The sequence below is a fragment of the Symsagittifera roscoffensis genome, chromosome 1 (assembly GCF_963678635.1).
Source record: "Symsagittifera roscoffensis chromosome 1, txSymRosc1.1, whole genome shotgun sequence".
NCBI lineage: Eukaryota > Metazoa > Xenacoelomorpha > Acoela > Convolutidae > Symsagittifera > Symsagittifera roscoffensis.
In genome coordinates this window covers 36,945,477-36,955,204 of record NC_087062.1, presented here as the reverse complement: position 1 = coordinate 36,955,204, position 9,728 = coordinate 36,945,477, and the positions used below count along the sequence as shown (strand labels likewise).

At 36.7% G+C, this 9,728-nt stretch overlaps 1 protein-coding gene across 1 annotated transcript; it reads left to right on the top strand.

The window, feature by feature from the left end:
* Positions 1-542: 542 nt before the first annotated feature.
* Positions 543-7,436, top strand: LOC134843734 (uncharacterized). Its single transcript, XM_063859991.1, has 4 exons — positions 543-1,009; positions 4,885-5,183; positions 5,839-5,931; positions 6,471-7,436. The coding sequence occupies exons 1-4, from the start codon at positions 637-639 to the stop codon at positions 7,296-7,298; spliced, it is 1,593 nt and encodes a 530-aa protein (XP_063716061.1). The 5' UTR covers positions 543-636; the 3' UTR covers positions 7,299-7,436.
* Positions 7,437-9,728: the final 2,292 nt, after the last annotated feature.

Here is a 9,728-nt window from a genome sequence, read left to right as displayed (position 1 = left end):
TTTCCGTCGGTATGTACTTCCGAGCAAATGTTACATAAAATTCGTTTCGTCATATTCAAATTCGACATTGCACACAGTGTGATGAAGGGACTCCTGACTGTAACATCGGTTACAATGATTCTTTTGAACTGAGTACCTTTATAAAATTAAAAGTTTTGTTCGAAATACTTATTGTTACGCTTAAAAAGACTCACGCCAGGTCCTTGTACTTACCTAGTTTAGAGTCTTCATAACTTTTAAAGAAAACCTAATTTCAGCGCAACGCATCTTAGTTTAGTAGCTCATGGAAGCGCCAGAGCGGGCGAAAATTCAGAATGCCCTTGAAACGGGCCTCAGATTCGTTTGGTCGAATCGGTGGCCGAACTTAAGCTAGTGACGAAAGGGCCAGCTTTCTCGCTGTATCATGTGATGTTTGAGAGGTATTAATTTTTTTCACCTGACAACTGGGTGTTATGTACTCCCGAGAAAAACTGAACTAACGAGGATGTATTGAGCTGTTCTTGCTACGCTTGTGATAAAATTGTATCTGGTTTTCAAGATGAAGACATGTGACAAATGATCAAAATTATTCTATACGATTAATGCGGTTAGAATTCCTTGCTATGTACAAAACTTGAGTTGGATCATTTTGTTTCAATGGCACCTAAAGCAAATAAAGAGTGTTCGGATGATCTCGACGGAAGCAGTGACTCTGGGCCAACTCGTGTATATGCACCCTCAGATCCACAGCGACTATGTGTAGTGTGCGGAGCATGTGCTTCTGGGCGTCACTTTGGTGCGTATACTTGCGAGTCATGCAAGTTGTTTTTCCTGCGTTTAACTCAAGGAAAAAACGCCAGACCTCTGAAATGTGGAAATGACGAAAGATGTAACTTGGAGTCAAGATTGAGATCTGTTTGTCGTCTCTGTCGCTACAAAAAGTGCATCGAATCTGGAATGTCAAAAGATCGCATTGTGTACGGAAGAAATGCCAGAAGTTCACAGAAATATAGTACACCTAGAAAACAAAGTAAGTATAAATTGGCATTGCTGCTGCTTTCAATGGGCTTTCTTATCATGCTGCTGCTTTCTTATCCTTGTCAAAAGCAAGACTGTTGCAACCGGGTGCTAGATTTTTTCCGCAAAGAATCCCGTTCCAATTAATTGGCATTTAATTGGTCCAATTAATTGATTGACAGGCGTTCGCCAATTATTTAATTGATTGTTGAATAATCAATAAATTGGCAGGTATTGGAGTTTATGATAGTTAATGATATGGAGCGGATGCAATCCCGCTTTTCAACAAATAATCGCTGCAGAATAGCAGCAACTAATATGATGCAATTTTTCAGCGCCAACAAACAATGTTGGGACGAGGAGTTAGTTGCCAGCATCACCGCATCAGTTTTTGTTCTGCTTCACAGACAGTTTAAGTGATTTACAGTTATTATATTATATAGTTTGTGTTCGTAAAGAGGATTGAATTCTTGTTTTACCATTCTTTTCTTTCTTCCAAAATAATTGCAATAATTGATTGGTCTAGGTGCCCAATAACAATTAATTGATTGGTATACCAAATAATTGATTGGTCTTGCTCCACTTAATTTTTTGGAACCCCTGGTTCACAGTATTCGCACGTGAGAACGTTACTCGTGTTTTCACTTGCCTTATTGCCCTTAAGATAATGATAAATTTAAATTAAATGTATCATGCTGTGCAGTTGTTGTGGTAAGACCCCCTGCTTGAGACGACAAAGACTTGTTGTTTGAATATGGCCAGGACCTGTTTTTCTGCAAACCATAATTCTTGGCGATTTTAAACTATAATCTGTCTGTTTATTTTTGTCGGCTTAGTTTCCACAAGGTTTTGAAGGTTCAACGTTTTTAACTTTCATTTGAATGTCTTTTGTTAATTTTTAATGGTGCAGGTAACTCAATTCAATACTTTTCGGATTTTTTAGGTTCTTTAAATTTTTTTATTTTCCTATTTATCTGCGCAGAATCATAGTCACTCAATTTTGTTTCGAACGTGATGCGAAGCCCCGCTTCGCCCGTTTGTCGAAACTTGAGTTTGAATGTTGGTTTTTAAACCTACCAGTTCTGGCTATATAATTTCAGATTTTCTAAATTTCTTTTATCGGCATAAGTTTCGGCTTATTTTATAACAGCTCAGTGGCCTCATATTGCGTCATTTTCTAATCTAAATGTTTCGTCGAGGCGAGGGTGAGGCTTACATTTTTAAGTTTTTTAAATATTCTCTTTGAAAACTATATTTTTGAATTTTGCCGCTTAGTATATATTTTTTTCGAAGCTAATTATACTTGCGAGAACAAGTGCATTGTAATTGGGAACTAGACTTGCTTCACTTGAAATAGCTTTGTTACAAATCTGTTAGAAATTGAGCTTGCTTTGTTATTGAACCTTAACAATTCCAAGTTTCCCTCCCATTTGGTCTAGAGGTAGCAGGGATTCGTTGCACCCTAAGGCCGTAAGTTTGGGCCCCGACGGGACCTTGTGTTTTTTAGTAGGTATAAAATTGAATTTTTTGCCAGGCCAAAATGAATTTCTGAACCATCCTTTATTATTTTATTTTTTGTCGGCTTAATATCTCAAGCATAGTATTTTTTCTGATTGAAACAGTTCTTTGTATAATTGACAGTCCTCATGTTATTTAATCAATTTAATAACTCGGATTTTCAATAAGAATAAAATAATGAAGTTAGTTTCACTTAAATGGGTCTTGATGATGCAAAAAAATTGATGATTTAAAAGTGCTTTAATAACGACAGATTTGCATTCATACAGATTGATGCATTCATGAAGCACTTTGCGCTTGCGATACGCAAGCGTTATCAAACTGGAATATAGACTTTTTTAACTTAACAACTAGTTTAACAAAATCAGTCGAATCACTTCTTTTCACTTTTCTTACCTTCTCTTAACATGTCCCAGGTTGCTTCCCCCTGGGCTTGGAGGTAAAGCAGTTGCCTTTGTACCCTAAGGTCTGGGGTTCGATTCGTGGCCGGATCTTGTTTTTTTTTATCAGATCAAGCAAGTCGGAAAAAAATTCGAGAAAATTGAATTGTTGTTTTTCGTTTCTTCGCTCAGGTTTTGTCGGCTAAATTGTAGTTGCAAGTTCAAGTTTTGTTCATTCTAATTTCAGAGGGAGACTTGAAAGATTAAAAAATTTGTCATAAAATCTTTTTTTTTTCAGCTGGTGTTTGCTCAAAAATGGTCGGCTTAGTTGCCTTGTCACTGATTTTTTTGCTGTAAGCAACTTTCATTGTAATTGCAAGTGCAATTTTTGTCCATTGTTGTTTAAGGTGGGGCTTGAAACTTTTTTTATAAAATCATTTTTTTTGCTCAACTTATGTCTGCTCGAAGATTGTCGGCTTTATTTCTTTTCGTAAATTTGGTTCCGTTGCTGCTGATTTACAAATCAAATGTCTGACGTGTTTGCCTGGAATTTCTATCGACACATATGAAAGTATATATGACCTAGTTTTTATTATTAAAAATTTTCATTTTCAGCTGATTTTTTTGTTTTATGTTTGTTGTATCGCAATAGGTGCGGCAATCCGCTTCGCCTCTATGTATAAATGTACTCTTTGAGTTCAATTCAAATTCATCTGCTTAAATTTAGGTAAGTTTCGCTCTCCTATTACAAAAAGGAAGTTGTGCGAAAATACGTGAAGGACTTCTAGTTTCGAAACTGGATTTCAGATTTCCCAGCGAATAAAAAACTTAGCTTATGATCCAGTTTCTTAAATTGGCTGATTTTTTTTAGTTCAAAATTTTTTTTAAAATTTGTTTCAAGGGTTTCTGCTCAGGTGTTTTCGGTTTTGTTACCGTTTGGTCAGTTTTATTCCGATGCTGATTTCGAAGTCTAGTGTCGTTACATATTTTTTTCTGATTGATGTCTTTTACTCAAGCGCGCTCGCGAGCGGTAGTTTATTAGTACGAACCTTCTTTTGTTTCTAGCCTTTTTGGCAAATAAAAGGGTTCAATAAAAGTGTTCATTTGTTGGTACTTTTGCTATTATCGCGATCTGTAACATTGGAAATTTCATAGCATCTGTTCTCTGCTTATTTTGTGGCTAGAGTTTTTTTTATTGATTAAGCGTCTGTAGCTGAGTGTTTAGTACGGGAGACTGATAATCTCTAGGTTGCAGATCGAATCCCGGACGAGGACAAATTTTTTACTAATTCGAGACTATTTTCTACTTATTCTTTGGCTGATGACTACTTTTCCCAGATTTTTACTAATTTGAGGCTTATTTCTCGTTGTTCTTATTGCACTTTTTAGAGCTACTTTTTGTCGTGTTCTCCTGTGTCAAACTAGTTTTGTTTTTCATATTGATGCATCTGGTGTTTTTGGCAGTGAATTTTGTCATTTTTTCCTTCCTAGCGGCTTTTTGGTATTGTATCGCGTAATAATTCAGGCCTTTGGTGTAATAATTCAGGAAAGTTGAGTTGTAAAGAATTTCAAGTGTTAAAAACTAATCTCTCAAAAAGTATTTAGACGCTAATTTCTTTTCGGCTTCCAAAAATGATACGGTCTTTAAATCATAATAAAATTTTTTTAAATGACGATGGTTGCGTTTTCGACTGTTTTTCTCAATTTGATTTTTTCTTAAAGTTTTTCATTTTTATGCTTTTATATCGCTTTTGTTGCGAGTTCTGCTTCGCCTCTGTGTTTCACATTGAATTGTTTTACTTGATATTTTTCTCTTAAAGTGAACTTTCAGAGAAAATCAAGCCGAAGATATGGAAATTATGGTAGATCTAAATTTTTTCTTAGCAGCTTTTTGTCATTTTCTGTCGTCTAGTTTGTCATGCGATTTTTCTGTTGCATGGCAAGTGGTGTGAAGCTCTGTTTCGACTGTAACTTTTTAAATTGTGTTTAGGGATTCACTCAGCACCTATAATTCATTCGAGCTCTCAAGTCATGAGACCGGATGCTGGATTTCAGTGCTTCAGTAACCCTGGAAGTGCTCCAACAATTTCAAACCAAAGTTCCCCATCCACATCGACTTCTTATGGAAGTTCAACGCGCTCCGTCATGTTAACTGACTGTTCGCAAGAAAATGTTGTGAATACCAGTATGGTAGATGACACACCCCCTGCAGATTTGCCCGGTATTGAGGGCGAACTGTTTCTGGAATTGCCTGACCCAGATTGTTTTCAGCCAGCCGAAATACAGCCTGTTAATAATCTTTTATTATGTTCTTGTAAAACGTTGTTGTGCTGTAATCAGGTGGATTAAGGGGGGGGGGGGCGTGTGTGGGGTTGGTGGAAATCTCAGGGATTCGAACCCCTTTGGTATTATTTGATCGCGTCCATTTTCGACCGACCGACTTAAAAGCTTTTTTAAGGGCGACTTTGAGGCCAATGTATACTAATTTTGTGCGAGAGCGCGTGCCAAAAAAATGCGACTATTTTGGTATAAACATTTCCAAAAGTGTTCAAAAACGGTCGTTTTTAGCCTGTTTTTTCAAAAAATTGTCTGCGGTGAACAACTTTTGGTCAAAATAGGGTCTTTATTGGGATGTGGGCGGTCTCTAAAAAAAGGTCGAGAAAACATTGAAAAATCCCCGACCCTCGAAAGTCTTAGATCCGCCCCTGGCTGTAATCAATATCTAGCGCAAGCAGTCTCCTTCACAAGCTCTAAGATTAAAAGATTTCTCTTAAAACTGAAGAATTAAGTACACTAAGACAAAAGCATGAAAATAGTTACTTTGTCGGTAAAGTATAGCTTGACGGTAATGTCAGCATTAATTTGTTTTTCGTTTTCTGCTTTCATGTCCATTATCAGTTTCGCAAAGTGACCATAGCCTAAATGTTTGACGGTTTCTTTTCAGCCTTACATCAGAACTAAACAGGAAAGAAGTTTTTCTCCCGAACTGTTCGACTGGCTCCCTGGACAGACGAAAGATCCCGATGATCATAAATCGGTATGAGAACTGCCAAAACCAAATTAATAGGTCAGAATTAGGCACAGCCCAAAAGTGGTGGCCGTATCCTCAAATTGTTTGTTAGATCATGCCGTCATGTGATAACAACTGCTTCAAGTCTGTATTGTGTTCTCGTCGTTACATTACCTTTCGTTTTCTTCTTTTTTGCAAAATGGGCAGTTCACTAATATAGGTCGTGTTTGTTCGATTTTGCTGCTTGACTTTTTGGTTCAAATTCGCTCGGGAAGGTGAAAGCAGAATTTGCTCTTTAACAACAAATTCAAATGGCGCGAACAAGTGATTGGCTGTTTCTAAAATAGAAATTAGTTTTCCAGCGGAATTGGAAAAAGTTACCTATGGACCCCAAATTTTTTATCTGGGTTAATATTATGAAAAAGGTCACGTTTTCGTTTTCAGCTTGAGTATAATGCCCAACTGACGTGAAGTATGCTTTTCAATAAAACTTTCCAAGTCTTGTGAAAGATCCGTTCCAATAATGAAATAATGATTTCGTTCAAAACAAGAACTAAACTGTTTAGAGTCCCAAGCAGGAGAACAATAACCAATGTTGCAATATGAGCGCAGAAAAATCTGGTCGAGAAAAATTGACCAACCAACCTGTACCAATAAATCCGTTAAACTACTGCCATTTATCACACGAAGAGTGCGAGAGGTTCGCAAACTGCTACAATATCTTTACCGTCCTAAGCACAAATTGGCTGCCGAAAATTGAACTGTCGTGCACTCATAGCGACCTCGGGGTTTGTTTGCAGGAGGTACAATCGTTCACACTTCAATTCATCAGCTTCGAGTTTTTACCTGGCAGTTTAGCTTTTCAAAATCTAGCAAAGATGTCCTGCAATTTTTCCTCTTTCAATCAATTCGATGTAGCCGACCCGGGAAAGGTAATTTTCCCGATCATGTCCGTGCTCCTTGTCTTGCCCTTTGTTGACGTCCTGTACAAACGAATGGAACATAATGATGGCTGTTTCGATGATTGTTTGCTCCTCGGATCTCGAAAGTTCTGGGGCGCTGTGAATGCCCTGAGAAAGCTGCAAATGACCCAGTGTGAGTATGCTACACTGCTGAATTACTTCGCGGTTCAAATGTACGCGGCCGAGCCGACTAAGCAACACTTCCTGCGAACCCACCGAGAAGTTGATGTTATCAAATCGGAGGCCAACCAGAAGTGTTGTCCGCATGACTCAGCAAATAGTCGGAATCAGGAGTGGTATCAAACTCTATCTACCGAACTCTGCTATATGAACAATATAATGATATCTGTTTTCGGTGCATACTCACATTTGAAATACTTCGAAGTCTTTAATGATCTTCTGAGCTGTTTTGCTGCTGGAGACAAGTATTAACATAGGATACTAATGCTTTTGGTCAGTGTTTTTTTTTACTGTGCTTTAATCAACATTTCTTAGAATTTGCAGAAATCTTATTTTAGTAATCTTACTAATGTGCTTCGCTAAACTCTGGTTACCTTTGTAAAACATAAACCTTGGTTTGTTTTAAGTATGTTAGATATATTTTCTATTTCTATTTTTTTGTCTTTTGCGGGAAGGAATTTGTATTGTAGGTAGGTTTCGGGGGCGGAAAATAGTTTTTGGTTTTACAAAGGCTATTCGTGTTAATTTTATTCATTGATGTGAAAATATATCGTTGAATAAATTGCTTCATGTATCTTTTTTATTATTGCGGTTTTCAGCGTACCAATTTGTTTGTTGAAAAGGATGCCTTTCTTCCTGTGAAGTTATTTACTAACAACTGAATGTATCGGAAGCTTAGCAACCTATTTACGTCAGACACAAATAAGAAATAGGAAATTGCATTCCAGTTCAAAATAGAGGTTGCGGGACATCCGCAATTGTCTTACGTGAGTTCCCATTATTTTCCCAATCAACATTCATGCATTAATGATTTTGCGATTTTAATTGTGCTATGCCATTAAAAACTGTATGGCTTCGCCAGCCAAGCGATGATGAATAGATGCTTTTTGTTAGCGTCATGGTGATGATAACTGCGATTAACATCCTGTATGTTGAGCTGGGCGCTATTTTGATGTTATGCGCCGCTGAATCGGAGGATCAACTAACCGAATTCATTTCAAACAATAATAGTCTTCTGCCAAAAGAGGATGAAGGGGTTATTTACTTATTCTCTATTTGAAAAAAAAGGAAAGTATTTTTGTTGGTCTTTCGATTTTGTGCCCGCATCTGATATAATTAGATCCTTGAAGGTTTAGTCATGCGAATTTAGCTGATTGGTTTTACGTCTGTCTCTAATTTCAATGACGCTAGTCATAGTAACCTCTTTTGATGAGACTACAACGGAATCAATTGGGCTGCTTTTATTCTGTTCCTTCGCATAATTACGAGCAATTTCACCATGACATGGTCTAGCTTATGTTTTTTTTTTTGGGGAGACTTGATCATTTTAAGTGTGTCAGAATTTGCAGAAGTTGCAGAGTGATGCTTGATCTATCGGTCTTTCTGTTTTTAATTCGGTTTTGTCTAATGAATACTCGTGCCTAATGTATTCTCATCATAGGGCACAAAAATGGAGTGTGCAGATTGAGCCGATATAAAAAATGATATGTAAACTTAGGACAAAAAAAAAGATTTTTTTTTTGCTTTCACAGAATTTTGCGCTTTTAAAGCACGGGTTTTTGTATTTTCTGAGACATAATTGTGCGTTTCACTTTCATCTTCTAAATTTTAGAAAAGTTCACAATTTTCTGTGGCATCTTGGTGTTGTCGGTTTGAAAGTTGCAAAAAATATCAAAATCCTTATTATCAGTGGCTCCATGGCAGTGGCAGCCGCTCCAAAAGAAAACGATCTGAGAAATCACGTGAAACAAACCAAAAGTAGCGAATTATTTGGTTCAGCTTATTTGTAAACTTAACTGAAAGGTTCATATTTGGGGGCATTGTAGAGTTATTGGATTTTCCTTAACAAGAAGTAAGCCGAATAAGTTGGCAAATGGATGAAAATTAATGAGCATATTATTTTCCAATTACCTGTAAAAAATACATCTTATTAGTTAAAGGGACAGGAATACTGATTCAAAACTGAATGGAGGAAGACAATTTACCTTTTCATGACGCATGCGCGTCCCAAAAATTCTTTCACACTTAACAGTGACATCATAATTGGCCTCTTTAACATTCAGGTACATGCTCTTCAGTGAGCGAATTTCAGTTTCTCTTATCGAACATGTAGACCATTTATGAATTATGCATATAGCTTCGTATGAAAAATTGTTATCTCTGCTGTACGCAAAAATAGAGAAAATGAAAGAAATCTAATTCTATGCTGAACATTGTGACCATTTGAAATGAAAAAAGTGTATTTGAATTTATAAAAAAAAACATCTTTAAAAGAATTGTTTGAATTCTATTGAATTGAATAATGAATATGCGCTACTCTTCGTAATTCAATGTCTTTACCTGAGCTTTTCAAAACTAATACTGAAATGAGGATCTTTATCCTCAACTCAACATTTATCATTCATTTCAATACATGTTTAAGCTTTGTTAATCACCTCTTTCGATGGAACGTGTTGCAGTCAACTGATAACAATGCTCAGTTATGATTTCGGCTCCTTTATAGTATTCTGTTTAGGTTTACGCCACTAATCCGGCTCCAACTAAGCATGGAAGAATTTTTTCTTCCATATCCTGGCGTAGTTTTATGGCACTTATTCAAGTACCAGGAAACATTTTGTCAGTCTATGCTTTGTGAAAAAATTTGGTTACTTGTTTTCATGCCACTTCATTAAAAGATTTAAC

Bases quoted from the DNA above. Each gene is read 5' to 3' on its own strand.
- LOC134843734 (XM_063859991.1), top strand. From the start codon at position 637: ATGGCACCTAAAGCAAATAAAGAGTGTTCGGATGATCTCGACGGAAGC. The intron at 1,010-4,884 runs GTAAGTATAAAT...AATTGTGTTTAG, and splicing joins TAGTACACCTAGAAAACAAA to GGATTCACTCAGCACCTATA. The intron at 5,184-5,838 runs GTTAATAATCTT...GTTTCTTTTCAG, and splicing joins AGCCAGCCGAAATACAGCCT to CCTTACATCAGAACTAAACA.